Raw genomic sequence first — 19461 nt, forward strand, 5'->3', positions numbered from 1 at the left:
CCCTCTTCCTCACCTTCGACCCGGGGGTCCCTAGCTCCCAAAGGGAGTGGGTGCTGGGGCGCGAATGCAGCATCCCTGCGCCCGGGAGCATTGCTATTGGCCAGAGATGATCTCACCGCCTCCCGGCCTGCGAGAGCCTGATTGGCCGGTGCAGGGATGCTGCGCTCAGCCGCCGGCAGGGCAGTCATTCAGGCGGGCTCGAAGCGTGCGTGTATATATGTGTGTGTGTGTGTGTGTGTGTGTGTGTGAGCCTGGGGGAGCGCAGAAGTGATGCGCCCAGCGTCCCCCACGGGGCTTGAGAGGCGAAAGCGCGGAGACCCCGGGTCAAGGTCTTAACCCCTTCGCAACAGCCAGTGCCCAGCCAGACCCCTCTAGCTCCCTTCAGTCAGGCAACCCTAAGCAAAGCCATCCCCAGATGATGCTCCGCAGAGAGGCGGGGTCCGGGTCCTCCCCTCCACCCCCTTCCGTTTAACCCTTTCACTGCCACAGCGCCGTCCCGCACTGCCCGGCCAGCTGGGCTAGGAGCCCCGCGCCCCAAGCATGCCCGAGCCCACCTAGAGGGCAGGAGAGTCGCGGGCGCTCCGACCGCAGCCGCGGCAGCATCCCCTCAGCTTCCCATCCCTCTCTCAGCCTTTGGACCCCGGCCCAGCGCCCCCCGGTACAATGCGGGAGTCAGTCTGCCCGGGTCAGATGCAGGGGCCAGAGTGCTCGCAGGAGAACCGGCAGGACGCCGGAGACCCCATCTCCTGGTACCCAGTGCCCCAGCTCAGCTCCTCCCTGCGGAGGAGGCAGAAGCAACCGGAACGGCAGCCTCCGCAGCCCCAAGTCTCGGGAGGGGCGGCTGGACCCTCACCCTGCGGAGCGTCTGGGCGCCCAAAGGTGAGGCTGGGGCGACCCCGCCCCCTCCCGCAGCCCGCTGCCCCCAGCCCCTGCCCCGCCGGACCCTGCGCGGCGCCGCAGGCTGAGGTTCCCCCGGCTGCCCCAGCGAGCGCCCAGGGTCCCAGCTCGGAGCGCCTGGCGGGGGCCGAGCCGCCCCCTCACCTGCACCTGCACGAAGGAGCCGCGGTAGAAGCAGCAGGCGGCGGCCGACAGGGCGCTCCACAGGCTGCACCGCTCGGTCATGGTGGGGCCGGGCGACCGGGGCCGGGACGGTGCAGGGGGCGGCGGCCGGCGGGGCAGGGGCGCGGGACCGACCGGGCTGGGCACCGGCTGCGCGTGCCTCTCGGCGGCGCGATTACCTCATCGCCTTGTCGGGGGAGGAGCGGGGAGGCGGGGCGGGGAGACCCCACCCTCCAGCCAGCCCCGGGAGGGGAGGGGGCCATTGTTCCTCCCTCCTCCCGCCCCCGACTCCCCGCCCCCTCGCCCCCCAGTCCCCCGCCCTCCAGCCCCGGCAGCCCGGAGTCTGGGGATGCGGAGCTGAGGACCTACCAAGGGGGGCGTCAAGAGGGCAGAAGGATGGCGTGGGCCGGGAAAAGGCGCGGGGTGGGGGCGGGGCGGGGGGGCAGTGGTCCTGCCTCCCCCACTCACCTCTCCCCTTACTGACCCGGAGAGGGCAGAGATTTTGAATTAAACCATGTCTAAAGCTGGAAAAATCCCTGTAGACATTTGACCAAATCCTTTGTGGCCTAAGGAAATCTCCCAGAGTCCAGGATTTCTCATCTCTGACTTGGAATCATACACTCTTCTGGGAAATGCGAGATGTCATTGACAGACTGGGGGTGGGGAAGAAAACTCAGTAAGGCTCTGGGGTTTGGGAATCAGCCTGGCTTCAACTAGCGGTGCCCCACCTCCACCCAACCAGTCCCTTCTCTTGCAGCCCAGACTTACTCATCTGGAAAACATACCTGTGCCGATCTCACAGAACTCGGGTAAGCATTGGCTGAGCTGATGCATATAAGCTGCCAGACATTAAGCAAGTGCTCAAGAAATGCCTGCTATTGTTTTCAAGCTTAGTGTCTTAGAATCCGGACCTTTGGTCGTAGGCTCTTCAGTGCAAAGAGAGTCATCGCTGACTCTGCATCAGTCAGGCCTGGAGTTCAAATCTTGTGGCAGGCTGTGTGACCTTAGGTAGATGAGTTCACCTCTCTGTTCACCTCTCAGATGTTTGATTATTTTCTGTAAATACATCTGACGCTCTGAGCATGGATATAAAATTTTATGGTCTTGGAACTTCAAAATCCTTGCCTTAGAATCAAAGTACTTGCATCATGATCTGAGAACCCTGGAGTCCTGGCAGCTGAGCATGTAAGGTGAGGAATGGACTTTGGGTAACTGACTATTGATTCCATTCTCTTCTGAGGCTTAAAGCTAAAACTAATATTCCTTTGAGTTCATTCTTTAGGGGACTGTTTAATCAGTTCTGGTGTGTGGGTATTCTTTCTTTTATAGCATTTTTAATTACATTTTTTCAGCCCCATAAACTAAAGGAAAAATACAAAGCTAATAATCCTCACAGGGATCTCACTACCATCGGTGATGGGGATCTCATTACCTTGCAACTGGGATTTGTGAGGTGCTGAAATACATGCCTCTGTGGTCTACCACTGGCTTTGGGGCTGGTTCTCCCTGAGGCCTCTGTCCCACTGTGATGCCAGGGCTCTGGATGAGAAGCCAGGGCCCAAATTCTGGCAGCAGCTCCAGCTCAACTTGCTGCAGCCCTGGGCTGCCTTTCCTGGGCTCACTCAGCTCACTTTCTGACCTCACCCACACTCTTACCTCTGCCTGGATCATTCCACCACCCATCTCTGCTTATCTTTATCTTCTTTCCAGCTTTCTCTTTGGAGAGAGGGTGTTGGTGCATATTCCTGGTCAATTGCAATGGCTTGGCTTCAATGCCTCCTCCTCCAGAAAGCCTTCCTTGATCTCCTCATTCCCAGCTCCTGAGCTGAAAGTCATCTCCTACCTCCACAGCCCCAGTGGCTTCTTATCGAGCTTTCTGCTGATGTTAAGGGACAGCAATCTGAGCACTTCCCACAGTGCTCATTACTGATCACTTACACAGGGCTTTCCAGGCAGTATTATGGGTGATGGAAAGTCCCTGGGGTCAGGAACCAGACAAGATACCCCCCTGAATGGGCATGGATTCATTGAGCCCATAGAAACCCTGGGTTGGAGGTACCACTGTTACCCCATTTCACATAGGTGAACACTGAGGCTCAGAGAGGTGACACACACACCCAAAGTCATGTGGCAAATAAGTAGAAGGTCTGACTCTAAAATTTGGGTGTGCTGGATGACAAAACACAAGCCCAGACCATTGAGTGGTTCTCCTTTGATCCCACATGGGCCAGGAGCCCTTGAAACACAGGGCCTGGTGCTCCTTGCCCCGTGCTCCATACTCAGAGAGAGGACCTAGCTCAGGGTGGTACTCCTGGATGAGGAAGGCCAAGAGCTCTGTCCATGGTCTTGGGAGCAAATAAACTTCGACAGCAATCCCAGTTCAGCCCTGCAGTAGCTGTGCAGCTGTGGGCAAGTCACTGCACTTCTCTGGGCCTCAAGTTTCCCATCCATACACGTGCACAAGAAGGCCCAATGATGAGGGGAGAAATCAAAGACCTCATTCATATAAATAGCTCAGAACTGACTCCCTTTCAGTGCCAGCAGCCAGCACAGGACTCTGCACACAGTAGGCACTCAAAATGTTCCATCATATTATGGTTGTTATCATTATTATTTCAAAACTGCATTTTCAACATTTTCTGTGCTCAGGACAAGTTAAGTTTCTGATCAAGGCGACTGTGTTATCTGTGATGAAGAACTGAGTCATCCTTTCCTGCTCCCCCTTCCCAGTTCCAGCTCAGAGACCAAGTGGGATTAGAGCCCGTCTTCCCATGGGGGCACCCCTGGGGCCCTGTCCAGCTGGCGGCTGGATGGGGTCTGGTGGGAACAAACATTGGGAAGTCCTGAGGTTGGGGCCAGGAAAGAATGATGGCAGGCCTGGGAAGAAGATGCTTGGAGCGAAAGCAGACCCCTTAGGCTGCCCTGACCCCTAGACCTTCTCCTTCTGAGAACAGTGGGTGAGGTCTGACTTCTAATGAGGCCAGAAAAGGACTCTGCCCTTCCTGGAACTGGCTCTGGGCCCCCTCAGTGTCCCCTGCCCAGCCCCTCTTACCTTCACATAGTCCCCGCCAGCCTCCGGCTCTGCAGTGGCCCTGGAAGGAGAGAAGAGAGGTGAGTGGCTCCCAGCCCTGCCTGGATCCTCAGCCGCCAGCTTCTGCCCACCTGCCTGGTGCCAGCACTGAGTGCCTGCAGGACTGAGCATACGGGTGATAGCACTGGCTGGAATTGGCAGGCTGGGCTACTTCTCCACTCTCCAGCTGTGTGACCCTGGGCAGGTCCTTTCACCTCTCTGAGCCTGTGTTTCATCGGGTTGTCTCGGGGCCTCTGGGAGCTGATGAATGTCACATGCTTAACATAGCGCCTGCTTGCTGTCTTGACTCACCTTTAGGACACTGTGGTCCCCCGATGTTCACTCTCCACCTCTTCCCTGACTCCGCACATTGGTGGCCCCAGGCTGGGCCTCAATCTCCTCCCCTCCAGCTCTACCCTCATCCCCTCATCAGAGGGACCCACCCAGCGGCACATCACCTTGTCGTTGCTGGTGACAACTGGCTGTGAAAGTGATTCCCCTCCCCTCAAGGGTGGCCTGGATGGAGCCTGGAGAAGTCAGAGGCCAGGGGTGGCTATTGTTCCCAAGTAAACACATATTTATTTGTTCCTCTCAAATAAATATCACCCTTCCTGATGAGGACCTCCATGAGCCACATCCCCAATCCTTGGCCTTAAATGCCCTCCCTTCTCTGATGCAGCCTGGACTTCCCCTTCAAAACGAGACTCAGAAACCCAACTGCCTCCTTAGCATCTCTTCTCAGATGTCTGAACTTGACTTTTGTATCCAAAGCAGGACTACAGATCCCCCACCCCACCCAATCCCCCATGCCCTTGCTCTCCACATCCGCTTCCCATCTCAGTAGATGTCAGCTTCATGCTTTGTGTTGCTTTGTTTGGCCAAAAACCCTGTGGTCCTCTGTGCTTCCTCTCTCACTCATAGTCCACGCCCAATCCATCAGGAAATCCTGTGGGTCTCTTTCCAGAATAGGTCCTGACCACTTCTCTCTGTATGTCAACCCAGCCCCATCTGGGGCGCCTTCTCTGTCCTCCTGGAGCACACAGCAGACTTCTTGCCACCTGCCGGGTCTGCCCTCACAGCCCTCGGTCAGCCTCCCCTCCGCTGCCCTGGTGGCGCTCGGGTAAAAAGCTAGGCAGGCCACTGTGCACAAACACTTCCCACCCTGGGACTTCCCTGATGATCCAGTGGGTAAGACTCCAGAAGCCCAAGGCAGGGCTCCTGGGTTCGATTCCTGGCCAGGGAACTAGATCCCGCATGCTATAACTAAAGACCCCACGTGATCCTGCATGCTGCAATTAAAAAAACTACCAAGATGGTGCTGCAACTAGCAACTAAGACCTGGTACAGCCAATTAAATAAGCATAAATTTATTTTTTAATGCAATCTCATCTAATTTAAAATGAAGCAAAACCAAAACAACCCCCCAACCCTTCCATCTCTCAAGGAATGAAATCTAAACTCTACTCCATGGCCTGCAAACAGCCAGCCGCATAATTTATCATCTAAACCAAGACTTCCTTTGTGAGAGTAAAGAGAAGCCATTTTTATGCCAGAAAAACAAGCATAAACGGGCTTATATTTGCCCCAGCCTACAAGGCCCCGTGGTGACCCAACTGCCCATCTCATGAATTCCCACCCCCAAAATACGTCTGCTTTCCTCATTCTGCTCCAGGCCACTGGGCCTTTGCACTTGCTGTTTTTTTGCCTGGAAAGTTCTTCTTTCAGATTATCACATAGCTTGCTCCTCCCCCTACTTTATTTAGGGCTTTGCTTAATGTCCCCAAGCCTTCCCTGACCACCGTGCCTAGAACTGTCCCTTGTCCTTCGCTCTCTGTCCTCAACCCTGTTTTATTTTCCTCAGTCTCTACCCGAAACAATCACTTTCCATTTATTTGTTGACTCCAGGTACCCGCCATCTCCACCAGGGCACTGACTTTGTCTCGTTCACTGCTGAGCCGCCAGCACACAGCAGGAGCTTGAGAGTTGTTTCCTGCTGCTAGTGAGGACCCACAGCAGCTCAGTGGGTAAAAAATCTGCCTACAATGCAGAAGACCTGGGTTCAATTCCTGGGTCGGGAAGATCTCCTGAAGGAGGGTACAGCAACCCACTCCAGTATTCTTGCTTGGAGAATCCCAAGGACAGAAGAGCCTGGTGGGTTACAGTCCATATGGTGGCAAAGAGTCGCATACGACCGAGCACGCATGCACTAGTGAGGACCTGCTGTATAGCACAAGGAGCTCAGCTCAGTGCTCTGCGATGATCTAGAAGGGATGGTGGGGGTGGGGGGGAGGTCCAAGAGGGAGGGGATATATGTATATACATAGCTGATTGACTTCATTGTACAGCAGAAACTAATATAAAAACATTGTAAAGCAACTATGCGTGCACGGGTACTCAGTCGCTTCGGTCGTGTCTGACTCTCTGCGACCCCGTGAACCATAGCCCACCAGGCTCCTCCTGCCCATGGGATTTTCCGAACAAGAATACTGCGGTGTGTTGCCATGCCCTCCTCCAGAGGATCTTCCCAACCCTGGAACTGAACCTTTATCTCCTGTGTCTCTTGCATTGCAGGCAGATTCTTTACTGCTGAGCCACCGGAGAAGCCCACACTTATTGCCTAAGAAATATATAAAGAGTGTACCCTCAACCAGTATTCATCACTATTATTATTATTAATTCTGTCAGGCTGGACCCTGGTTCTCTGGCTGACACAAGCCTCAATATTCCCATCTGCAAACTAGGGAGGGAGGTCAAACTTCCCCAAATAGAGAAGCCCCAAATTTAAACTGAAATGTGATAAATCGAACAAAATAAGTTGCAAACCGAAAAAGCTGAGCTACAAACGAGACAAAATAAAAACTGTGGGTGAGGTGTGTTTCCAGGGTGTGATTTCATGTAGGGTTCCCCCTAGCTCCTGGGGCAGGGGCTCCTCTTTGGGATGCTGGCTAACAGTCCTCCCTGTTTGGACATTCTAGAGTCCCTGGGGCTGTCCCTCCTTCCTGCAAAGTCCTTCCTGATCTCTAACTATCGTCCCTCAAGCTGCAACCCGGCCCCTGCAGGCTCCAAAAGCCATGTGAGTTCTCTCTGTCCAGCCAAGGTGGGGTGGGGTAAAGTAGGGACCCCTCCCCTTGCTCACCTCCCTGCTCTTCCTGGGTGAGGTGTCCTGTCCCAGCATTTCCGGCCATTCAGGCCCGGAAATCCTCCCACTGTTGGGAACAGACTGGCCAGGACACTGGGATTGCCCCAGCATTTCTTCCTGCTTCCTGTCCACTTCCCCTCAGGAGCTGGGCAGGAGCAGAGTCTTGGGGAGGGGGTGCCCGCCCCAGGGATATCAGGTGGCCAGAGCCAGTTGGGTGCTCGGGTCAAGGCCCAGGCCCGGGAACTCGCCATGGCCCCTCCCTGCCCCTCTGCAACACTCCAGGATTTCTAAGACCTAAAGTGACCATGTCTGCTTACCACCCATGGCCATCATCTGCCCAGACTATGGCCACCACCTCGCCACTGCCTCCCTGCCTGCATCTGTGCCCCTGTGACTTGTTCTCACCCCAGCAGCCAGAGCAGTCCTGTGAAAATGAATCAGATCACACCTTTCCTCGGCTCCAACCCACTAGAGTGGCCCCTAGTTTCACTCAGAATAAGAGCTGAAGTCCTCATAATAGCCTCTGCACACTGGCTCCTCACCACCTCTCCCGTCACTCTCCAACAACACTCCCCTCATTCATGCTACCGCAGCCAAGCTGAGCTTCTCACTGCCTTTTGTCCCGACCTCAGGGCCTTTGCACTTCCTGACTGCTCTGCTAGAATACTTTCCCTCCAGATATCCACTGAGCTCCTGCCCTTCCCTCCTTCAGGTCTTTACTGAAGCGTCCCCTTCTCAGTAAGGACTTCCCTGGCTGCCCACCTGGAAGTGAAGGGAGCCCACTCAAGGCTCCCCACCTCCCCGCCCTGCTTCATTGTTCTCTGTAGGGCTTCATCTGACTTGCCCTGTGCTGTCTCCTCTCATCAGAACATCAGCTCCACAGGGTAGGGGCTGGGTTCTTCCTGGAATGGTGCCAGGCACCCCATGAAGATGTTTTTGAATGAACGAATGTCACAGCAGTCCCTGAAGTCCTGAGGACAAGCTCTAGTTCTGGTTGGTGGGCCCTCTGTGACCAGGCCCCTGCCAGCCACCCCTCCACTCTTCCTCAGGGTCCTCCAGGCACTCCGACCTCAGCCTTCCTCCAAAGAGCGCTACTGCCTCCAGCCTCAGGACCTTTGCACATGATATACCTTCTGCCCAGAGGAATTCTCTCCCTTAGAGTCAGAGGAATTTCTATTCAGCCTGCAGATCTCAGTTTGCTTGGAGATTTCTAGAATGTTCTCCCTCCTTTTGTAATGACTAAATCCAGGAATCGAAGTTTCCATGTTTAAAAACTCAGCTCCGTTAATTAATTCATTAATTAATTTCTTATTTTATGGATTTCAAAGGCATTTCCCCTCTAATATTAGTGGTGAAATCAATTAATAAATAATAGTGACAATTGAGCTAAATCAGTTCCATTAATCAGCTGCATCAATTATTTAAATAACCAACCCCTTTAATTGCCTGTATTAGCTGATTTGTTCTAATAACTGATACCACTTATTGCATACATTAGCTTAATTAATTGAATTAATGACCTGCAATTACAGTCCATTACCCTTTATTTCCCCAACGCAGGTTTCAGTCCGAGCTTTACCTTCAGGGTCTCCATCCTGGCCTGAGAGAAAGGGTGAGGCTCCCACAGGGACTCTGGAGAAGAGGCTGCTGTCCTCTTCCACCTTGGCCTTTCCTCGCCACGGGTAGCCTTGCCCTGCAGAGCCATGGGGTCTTCCTGCCCTCTATCTGTCCCCCAGTTTGCTCCCGGGGCATGGTCATATGGCCTTTAGTGGACACTTCCCAGCCTCTGCCTCCTGCTTCTCAGCATCCCCCCGCCCTCCCCTCTGTGAGCTTCGACTTCCCCATCTGTGAAATGGGCATATTATAAGTGTCTTCATAGAGTGGCTGCAAGCATCCTATGAGAAGAAAAGGTACAAGGTTCCTTAACCCCTTAACCCCAGGGAGCCCCCTGAGGCTCCTCCCTCTGCCACCCCACCCTGACCCCAGAGAGCTCCCATCCTGCCTTTCTTGAGGGCTAGAGAGATTCTCTCCCTTCTTCACTCACCCGAGCAGAGCAACAGCCCTGCTCTGTGCTCCTTAGTCCTTCAAGGCTCTGAGCAGACAGAGCTGGGGGTGGAAACCCCCATCTCTTTGGGGACACCCAGCCGTGGGCCTTTGGGATTCCCTGTCAGGAAGGCCCTTGACGTTAGCCCCTGCCCCACCCCCTCTCCTGAACAAGGAGCCACCACTGTCCTGGAGACAGCCTTGCTCCCCTCCCCCATCCTGTGCCCTCAGTCTTCTGGATAGGGGTGAGCTCCCTGGTATAGCTCAGGGAGGGCGCCAGACCTGTGGGGAGAGGCCAGATCAGTGGCCACTCTTCCCAGGGCAGAGCTGGGGGGTCTGGGTCCCAGGAGTTGCTGGGACTCAACAGCTGCTGGCCAAGGGCTAATGGGGAAAGCAAGTGCTGAGCGCTGACTGAGGTCCTGTGTGGAAGCCTCGCTTCACAGCAGGGCACGCGGCTACTCAGAGGAGACTCACGTTGGTTCTGCTTTTCTCCTTGCCCTAGGCAGGCTCTCCTAGAGATGGGGATGCCCCTGGATGGAGACAGGGAGACACTGGGGAGCCCCCGGATGGAGACAGGGAGACACTGGGGAGGGGAAAGCGACGAAAACCAATATTTCGACCAGACCAGGAGCCCCGAATTGACATCAGGAAGAGGACATGGAGTGGGCATGAGCAGAAAGAGGACACTGGGGGCTCGGGAGAGGGCACCGAGCTGGGGTGAAAGAGGCTGCATGGCGCTGCGCGAGTCGCTGTCGTGGGGCCCCAGTCTCCTCTCCTCTACACGGTTGTGCTGGTAGCCCGCGCATCCCGTATTCTGGCATTTCCTCAGGCCATGTCTAGGAAAAATGCTCTACTCTGTCTACTCTTCACAATGACCCTGTGAAACAGGTGCTGTTTTTGGAGAAGCAGATGGGGAAACTGAGGGTCAGAGAGGGGAGGGGGTCTCTCAACGTTATAAAGACAGTCAAGCGGGCCTCTGAGCAGCTGGTGTATCCCACCCCCCGCACCCCTCCCCGTCCTCCCCAGCTCTCACGCCCCGAGCATCCAGCATTCTGTAAACAGGGTCCCCTGAGGGTTTGAGGGGATGTGGCTCCAGCTGGGGATGGGGGAACCGTCCGTCTATCCCAAGCCAGCCCAATTCCCACAGCCCGAGGCGTCTGGGGGTCTCGAGGGCTGTGAGAAAGTCTCCACAGGAAATGAGAGCCAGGAGCAGCTGGGCCCCTTCGGAAGACAAGGACCAGCCGCCCAGAGCCTGAGGAGACCGAACAGGCTGGGCCCACCACAGCCCCCTCCCCTGGTGGGTAATCACTACCAGATGCCCAGCAACTGACGTCACTTTGCAGGGCCGAGAGGGTCGTGGGACTCGGGGGAGTGCTGGGAATTCTTGGACCAGAATCAACATTCCAAAAGGAAATGGGGGTGGGGGGAGCGTCTTGGCTTATTCTCAGTGCCCGGCGCGGGCAGCTCAGGGTGCCCCTGGCTCTCCTATGGGGTGCTACCTTCTCCAAGTCTCAAGTTTCCTGCTGAACGGCCCTGAGAGTGAGAGCAGAGGGGCCTGGGTCTCTGGGAGGAAGGGAAGGATGCTCCAGTGAGACACCTCAGAAAAGAGTAAGACTCGGGCCAATCTTCCTCAAAGGAGAGGTGCTTGTCAAACGTAAGTCAGAGTGGGGCCGTCCTCTGCTCAAGGCCAGCGACGGCTGCCATCTCGTTTACAGTCAAAGCCAGGTCCTTGCTGGGCCTTCCAGGCCTTGCTTATCTGAACCCATTTCCTCTCTGGCCTCATTTCCACCCCTCCTCTCCCCAGCCCCCAGCTTGCTTTCTGCTGCTCCGCCAACACGCCAAGTATGCTCCCACCTCAGGGCCTTTGTAGTTACTGTTCCTTTGACCTAGTATACCCTTCCCTAGCCATCAAGAGGGTCTGTTCCCAGGATGCCTGAGACTAACATAATATTGTACATCGACTATATTTCAAGTAAAAAAAAAGGGAGGGTAGGGGGGTCTATTCCCTCATCTCCTTTGCTCAAATATCGGTTTCTCACTGAGAATTTTTCCCTGGATAACTTTTAGCCACTACCCCAAGACCAGTTCCCCTACTTGATTTAAATCTTTCTCTCTAGTGCTTTTCTCTTCTAGCCGACCAGATAACTCGTTATCTGGTTTATCGTCTGTCTCCCCCACCCTGGAATGGGGGCTCCATGAGAGCAGGGTTTTGTCTGCTATGCTCACGGCTCTCTCCCCAGAATCTACAGGGGTGTCTAGGGCATAGCTACATCTCGGTAACTATTAAAATGAATGAAGTTCCAGCTCCACTGTCTCATCTCCAGCAAGTTGTTAACCTCACAAAACCTTGATGTCTTCATCTGGAAAATGGGCTCCTGTTACCGCCTTTCCAGGGTTATGGGAAGCCATTTGAAGTAATGAGAGAGACAGCTCTGAGATTTTTATTTACAGCAGGTGATACATGGCCTAGTGGTTAAGAGTTTGGGCTTGGGAGCTGGTCAGGTTGGAATCAAACCTTGGTTCTAATCTCTCTGTGACCCCAGGAAAGTCCCTTTTTCTCTCTGAATCTCAGTCTCCTCACTGGTATAATGCAGCAAATAGAGGCTCCACCTCACAGGGCCCATGTGGTAGAGGGGACCCACTGAGTATTCCAGGCAGGGCCGGCCTCTGGTGGGACCCTGGCCTGACCATTCCTGAGTGTGGGTGTGGCTATAGTGTGGGGCTTTGGGGGACCTCCCTTCCCTCTCTAAGCAGCCGCTTCCTCCTCTACAGCATGAACTGAAGGGTTGAGTGTCAGGACTCTCTAGAGTCACTGTTTCCCTGCAGGCAGCTGAGGGGATGGGGGCTGGGGGCAGGCTGGGCGGCACTCTCCTTTTTGGGAGCTAAAGGCCCTTCATTGCCTGTGTCGTTGGCCCCTCCTCCCTCCTTCCTCTCATCCTCCATGATCTCAGCAGAGTACAGGGCACCAGGAAACTCCTGCAGCCTCACCTCTTCCCCTTCCTTCCTTCTGCTCCAGGTGCACCCTGCTTCCTAGGGGGTAGGGGAGGGACACATCTCCCCCAGCTTAGGCTGAACAGCCACAGGGATGACCCCCCTTGGGACACTCAGGAACGAGGCCCCTGGTCTTACTCAGTGGCAGTTCTCAAACGCCCTCATCCCCAAACTGGACGGATCCTCAGAGACCATCCCAGATCTATCTTGGCTGCTGGAGATATGGACGCCCAGAGCAGGGCAGGACAAGCCTGAGATCACACCTGCAAAGCAGCTCTCCTGTCTCTGGCAAAGAGTTGAGCTTCACAGGCTCTTAGAAGAAATGTTCAACAGTTCCTCACCTTCTACTTGGCCTAAGGCAGGTGGGACACTGGGTCCCAGGGCACCAAGAAGAGGCTCAATCCGATCTGCTAATCCACCCTCCTCAGGACCCCGGGACATCCCAGGTGATCAGGGGCAGGAAGGGAGAGTCCCCCTATTTCCTCTGTCAGCTCTAAGCCAGGCCTGATACCCCAAGGCACTGCCAGGACTATCTCTGCCCACAGGGGAGGATGGCTGGCTCCTAGACCTGGCATTCTAAAGGTGTCTCAAGACCTGCTGAGGGGTCTGATCCGGGAAGGTGGAGTTGAACGCTAGTTCTGACTTTCATTAGTTGTGTCAAACTGGGCAAGTAAACCTCTTTCCTTATCTGTAAACTAGGGATAGTGATAGTGTCTCTCTTCTGGGACTGTTGTGACCAGCAGATGCTCAGCCTGAAGCGGGGTCAGAGTTGCACCAAAAGAAAGTTTAAAAGTGCCAGATGCTAAACTCGCACCCAGGTTTGTCAGCTGCCCCAGGGGCACAGATTTCCCCCACAGCCAACTCCCGGTCCCAGGCGGTGGCCCTCCTTGGTCCCAGCTCGGTCACTCACCCTCTGGATCCCAGTGCGGGGCACCTCCGGCCCACTGCAGTCATGGTTCCCTGCCGTCGCCGCCAGCAACCCGGGGACCTCCTGTTTCCAAGGCTCCCGCCTTTCTCAGGCTACGGCGCTGTGGAGCTCACAGCAGGACTCCAGGGGCGGAGCCTGGCCTGAGGCCACGCCTCTGACACGCCCCCTCCGCCCTCCCTCGGCGTTCTCCACCGTCTACTCCGCCCTCTGGGAAGGACGTGCCCCGCCCCGGACACGCCCTTCGCCTCTCCTTGTCCGTCAGGGTCGGGGAGGGTGGGAAGGCCACGCCCCCAGAACACGCCTCCGCCTCGCCCCGCCCCTCTCCAACGCCAGCTTCCCCAACAGTCCCCGAGCAGCATGGAAAGGCCACGCCTCCCAGACACGCCCCTGCGCCCCGCCAGCCCCGCTTCCGCAAACCTCAGGCTTTGGGTTACCTCACAACGCTCCCCGACCCGCACTGGACCCCTACATACAATCCTTGTTGCACGCCCGAATGAGGCAGAATTTAAGAGGATGGCAAGAGAAGGCAGCCTGGAGTAGGTAAAGGTGGTGTGAAAGCATTCGTTCTTTAAATCATAAATGTAGGCACTTCCCATTTATTGCGTTGTTTGTTGTGTGCCAGGCACTGTGCTAAGATTTTTACGAGTACGTTATTCTTGAATTCTCAACACAGCCCTACAAGGTAGGTGGTATCGTTGTGCGCATTTGTCAGATGAGAAAAGCGAGGCTCCGAGAAGGGAAGGCAGTCTGGTCTGGATTCACTCTGCAGCTCTACAAGGTCCTCCTCCTCCCCACTGAAGGACCAATTATCCCAGCGCACAGAAGCTGTGCTTGGTGTCTCAGGGCAAAATCACTCAAGAGAGGTTCCAAAACAAACCCTAGAGTTTAATTTTTCTCAGATTTTCTTTTTCCCTCTTTATTTCAGTAAGTACATCTATAATAACCAGTGTGGTTTAGACAAAGTCTCTGAGAGTTGGAAAGACAAAGATGTCTTTGGTTGGGGCTGAGGGGTCTCCCAAGGGCTGTAGGGCTTAGAATGTGGTGGGTACCATGTGATGGATGAGTTGCAGCCACTGGAGACAGGCAGATTCCTGCTCAAATCCCACCCCTGCAACCTTGGCTGAGTCTCAGGCTCCCCAGCTGTAAGATGGGGGCGGGGCAGGTTATAGTATTGATATAATCTTTTACAGAATTTTCAGTGAGTAACATTTGTTTTGACACCTAGTAAAACAGGTACTTACTAACTGAGGGCTATGGTCACATCACTATTTGTATTTTTGCAACAATTCAACACACCCTGTACCCAAGTTAGGTAGCAAACGCTTTACCAGACCTAGGGGAGCAATGTTGTCCAGCAGAATTAAAGGCGGAGATTCAGAGGTGGGGGCCCAGGGCAGGGATCCAGTGGTTGGGCTGGGCCCAATGCTGAGGGCTCATGATGAAGGCTGCCTAGGGCGCTGGAGTCAGGTGGGTCTTAGGTCAAGTCCTAATTTCGTCATTTGCTAGATGTGCAATCTGACAGGGGCAGATGGCATTTCTTCTCTGAATCTCAGTTTCCTCATCCGTGGTATGGAAATAACAGTATCCTCTCCCTGGATTTTTTTTTTTTTCTGAGAATTAATTACATGTGAAGGGCTAAGTACAGTGCCTGGTGTATAGTAGTGAAAAGTGAAGTGAAAGTGTTAGTTGCGAGTTGTGTCTGACTCTTTGTGACTCCATGGACTATATATAGCCCACCAGGCTCCTCTGTCCATGAGATTCTCCAGTCAAGAATACTGGAGTGGGTTGCCATTCCCTTCTCCAGAGGATCTTCCCGACCCAGAGATCAAACCTGAGTCTCCTGCATTGCAGGAAGATTCTTTACCATCTGAGCCACTAGGGAAGCCTGGTTTATAGTGAGCACTTAGTTAATGTGTAGGGGGTGTGTGTGCGTGTGTGTATTCTGTTTTCTTTCTACAGATGTGTGTGTTGGGCGGTCCTCTCCAGACTCTGTTGACAGGAGGCTGGACATGCCATCCCTGCAGGTTCTGCCCTCACCCTCCCCTGATGGGCACCTACCTTTCTGAGGGCACATTCTTGGGGTCTCGCCCTTCTTCTGTGTCTGGCCTGGCATCCTCAGGTTTTCTTGTGGGGTCCACTTCCACTGCTGAAGGGTTGGGTCCCACTGTTGGGGTGTCCTCCCTGGAGGCAATGGTCCCTGGCACCACCTTCTCAGCTGCCTCCAAGCCTGGAGGGTCAGGCAGGCTTCGGGGTACCACCTGGGGCTCAGGGCCAACTTCCTGGGCCTTCTGGGTGGCCTGTTTGCCCTGAGCCTTCTTGATGCTGGGGCGAGGCATGGTGCCCATGTGGCTGTACATGTCGCTGGAGCGGGCATAGGCCGGGGGGCTCTTGGGGACTGTCACCATGTCATCCTGTGTGGCATCGAAGGTGTCAGCCTCCACCTGGGGCCGGATACTGTTGGGGGCCAAAGATCGTCTCAGAGTAAAGGACCGCGGAAGGTTGGAGAGACTCCCAAACCCCTTGAACTTGAAGAACTCTGGAAGGGGGGAGGGGAGGAAAAGGAGTTAATGACATTGCCAGCAGTAATAATAAAAGCAATGAAACATTTGTGCAGTTCCACTCACTGAGGGTTCATGGAGGGTTGGGAGTTTCACTGACACCCCCTCTAGGAGTTATGGTATAATATGGCACCACTGGGATCCCGTAGCCTTTCAATTCCACATCCTAGCTTTGTGACCTTATTTGACCTCTCTGAGCCCCATTCATCCACATCAGTAAGATAGAGACTATAGTATCCGTCCCCCATGGCGGGGGCAGGGGCAACCTCTGGGCTGTGGACCAGTACCTCCTGGCAGATCAGCAACAGCATTAGACTAGAAATAAAGTGCACAATAAGTCTAATGCACCTGAATCATCCCCAAACCATACCCCCCACCATCCCCAGATGGTGGAAATACTGTCTTCCACGAAATTGGTCCCTGGTTGGGGACCAAAAAGGTTGGGGACCACTGCCCTCTGAGCAATGGAAGAATTGAAGAAAGCCATGAACTCAGCATGTAAATAACATGCTTCATAGCCGTCAGAAGTAATGAAGAAAGATGGTGATGACGACCACAATGAATGCCTTTGCATTTGTCAAACATGCCACCTTCATTAATTACTTCCCTGAATTCTCAGCACAACCCCATGGCACAAGTTTAATCCCCCATTTTCCAGATGAAGAAACTGAAGTTCAGAGCGGTGACATGACCTGCCCAAAGTCACATAGCTGAGAGCACATATGTGTGTGTGTGTGTGTGTGTGTGTGTGTGACGTGCGTGTCAGGGTCGGGGCGGGGGTCGTGATGTGGGTGTTTGAACGAGGCTCTGAGGTGCCCCTGAGGTGCGGATGAAATGAGAAGGGGGCTGTCGGGTCCCTGAGGGTCCCACTCCCCGCAGTTCTCTCCTTCCTGTCAGCTGAGCCCTGGTGGGGACTCAGGCGGCAGTGCTCGGGTGATACCATCTCCGCGTTTCCGCAGGGGTGCGCCTGAGCGCCCTCCTGCCTGCTCCCAGCTGTGGGACTGCCCCTCCTCCTAGCCACCGCCGTTTGCCGGACTTCACTACGGCCCCTCCATAAGCAAAAACGAAAACACCCTGGCATTTCCCACTTCCTTGGCATCCTCCACCTCCTCAGATCCTCACGACCACGGTGGAACATAGGTGGGATGGCCCCATTTGACGGAGAGGAAACTGAGGCCCAGAGAGGGGAAGGAATTTGCCCAGGGTCAAAAAGCCAAGCGGAGCCTGGCCGAGGGCCCGCGGCGCTGGAGTGCTGGGATCAGTGCTCTGGGGCTTTCCTCCCAGGCCTGCCCACCCCCCACCCCACCCTCAGTTATAGCCTCTGCCTCCTGACAAGCGCCATCAGCAGATGCTGAGGCTCTGCACTTAGAAAGCTATGCCAACGAGCGAATCGCCTCCTTTCTCCGTACCACTTGTTTTGTCTCCTGGGCACCGGGGGTCTGGAGGAAGCAGTAGTGGGGCAGGGAGGGAAACTGAAGTCCAGGGTCCAGGGACGTGAAACTGAGCCCTGCTCTGTAGCCCTATATGACCTCAGGCAAGTCTCTGGGTCTTGTGTCTGTGGAATACAGTCATAATCTTTGCCCTGTGCACTCCCCTCATGTGCTGTCAGGTCCAAAGCATCAGAGGGGGCCTTCCCTGTGGTCCGGTGGCTAAGACTCTGTGCTCTCAATACAGGGGGCCTGGGATTCGATCCCTGGTCAGCGAACTAAATCCCACATGCTGTAACTAAAAAGATCTTGCACGCCACAATGAAGATTGAAGATCCCGAGTGCCGTAACTAAGACCCAGCACAGCTAAATCCGTATCTAAATCTTAAAAGAATCAGAGGGAGCTGAAGTTTGCTGGGACCAGGAAGGAATCAGCAACCTGGGAAAGAAGAGTGATGGGTGGGTGTGGCCCCTCATTTAGATGCTCTGGGTCCCAGCGTCACTGCTGGTGGGGTCATGGGACATTAACCCATGGCACGCACCCCTCCCCCCGCCCCAGCCCCAGCATCTCCCAACCTGAGACCTCCATGTGAACCAGCACAGAGGCAGGCAATGGAATGCGTGGAGGTCTTCCCTGGCACAGCCCAGAGGTCACAGGGAGCCAGAGGACACACAAACGAATGGAGAGACTGACAGTCGGGTGGGGAGAGACAGAGGAATAGCGACAGAGACAGACCAGACAGAAACAGAGATGGAGAGCCAAATCAGCTGGAGAGAGAGATCAGGCCAGAGGGATGGAGAGACGGCACCATGGAAACTCTCAGAGTCCTCCAGAGAGAGCCAGAGATGGACAGAAAGAGAAACAGAAACGAGATAGAGTGGGAAGAAGCGGATGCAGAGAGGCTGAGACGGACAGACAGACAGAGGGATGAAGGACGGTGCAAACGGCACCCCACACTCACTGAACTTCTTGCTGGCCTTCTTGGTCCCCTCCGTCATCTTGGCAAGCCGTGCAGAGCCCCTGGCCGAAAGGCGAGTGGCCACTCGAAGCTCTGGACATCAGTGCTGGGATGCCTCCCTCACCTCCCCTTCCCCTTTCTCTCGCCCTCTCGCTAGCTTCCTCTGTGTATTTTTAAACCAGTGAAACTCTCACAGCCCCACCCTCCCCATCCTCTCCGCAGGGGGGCGGAGGCAGGGCACCCCCCCTCAAGTCCCAGCCCCTGTGGGCCTCCTCCTTGGCCTCGGCAGCGGGGGGAGGCAGGGGGCAGACCACAAGCGCGTGAGATCTGGAAGGTCTGGGAAAGAAACCGCAGGCTCTGGGAACAGAGCCTACTGGGCTGGGGGCCTCCAGGGACCTGACAACTGCTGTTGGGGGGTCTGGCCAGCGGGCTGGGAGGGTGCAGGGAGTCAGGCCTGCGGGCAGAGGGGTTTATTCTAAGCCTCAGTGCTGGGGGATGTACTGGCAGTGGTGGCGAGGGGAGTGCCATGGTTTGGCCCGTGGGCCCTGAGGCCACCCAAATTCAACTCTTGGCTGCCCCCCTCTGTCACTGTGTGATCCTGGACAAATCCCTCCCCGAGCTTTAGTTTTGTCTCTGTGAGTGAGGGGTATTTGCAATGCCCACCTCACAGGGTCCAGCGCTTGGTGCAAAGCCTGGCACAGAATCAGTGCCCTCAAGGCATGGTCACTCCTTTTCAAGCTGGCAGGGACATGGTGATAATTTAGTCCACCACCCTGCTGTACAAGGATAGGATAGGAAAACCGAGACACAGGCAGGCAGAAGGCCCCCAGGTCACACAGCGGGTCGGTAGCACAGACTGAGTGACAACCTGCCCTCTCAGGCCCCTAACCCACAGCCTGGTGTTTTTCTACCCTGCAACCCCATGTGTGTGTGTGTGTGTGTGTGTGTGTGTGTATGTGCACGCTCACATGGACAGGACAGAGATGAGGAAATGAAACCTCCCCTACGCAGGTTGTCCCTGCCACCTGCAGAAGCTTCCAGCAACTGCTGGGGGGTACCTGAAAGACCAGGGACTTCAGATCCCTGCTCTGAGTGCGGAGTTACTTCTGCCTCTGAAGACTCGGTTACCTAACTTCTAGACTAGGCACGAGCATAAGGTACACAGTCAACCCACGGAGGCTCTCGCATGATCGGACATTATTATCCTGGCCCCAGGACTGGCCCACTGGGATGTGAAAGGGGAAGTTCAAGGTCAGGTGGGGCCCCTTGTACATCCTCCATAAAAAT

At 55.1% G+C, this 19461-nt stretch overlaps 1 protein-coding gene across 4 annotated transcripts in view; it reads right to left on the bottom strand.

The window, feature by feature from the left end:
* SH2D3C (SH2 domain containing 3C) overlaps positions 1-18323 on the bottom strand; it is a 33055-nt gene extending 14732 nt beyond the window's left edge. Inside the window, exons 1-3 of one of the 4 annotated variants that reach the window (XM_027556341.1) lie at positions 18178-18323; positions 15289-15766; positions 4112-4151 (exon numbers count right to left, since the gene is read on the bottom strand). In XM_027556341.1, coding sequence (XP_027412142.1) covers positions 4112-4151; positions 15289-15766; positions 18178-18214 — 555 coding nt within the window. In that variant the 5' untranslated portion in view covers positions 18215-18323. Of the gene's footprint in view, positions 1-1041; positions 1291-4111; positions 4152-13212; positions 13326-15288; positions 15767-18177 lie in introns of those variants that run through there. The other 3 variants (XM_027556342.1, XM_027556343.1, XM_027556344.1) reach the window with 3 other exon arrangements.
* Between the last annotated feature and the right edge of the window lie 1138 nt (positions 18324-19461).

Source organism: Bos indicus x Bos taurus, chromosome 11 (assembly GCF_003369695.1).
Source record: "Bos indicus x Bos taurus breed Angus x Brahman F1 hybrid chromosome 11, Bos_hybrid_MaternalHap_v2.0, whole genome shotgun sequence".
Classification (NCBI taxonomy): Eukaryota; Metazoa; Chordata; class Mammalia; order Artiodactyla; family Bovidae; genus Bos; species Bos indicus x Bos taurus.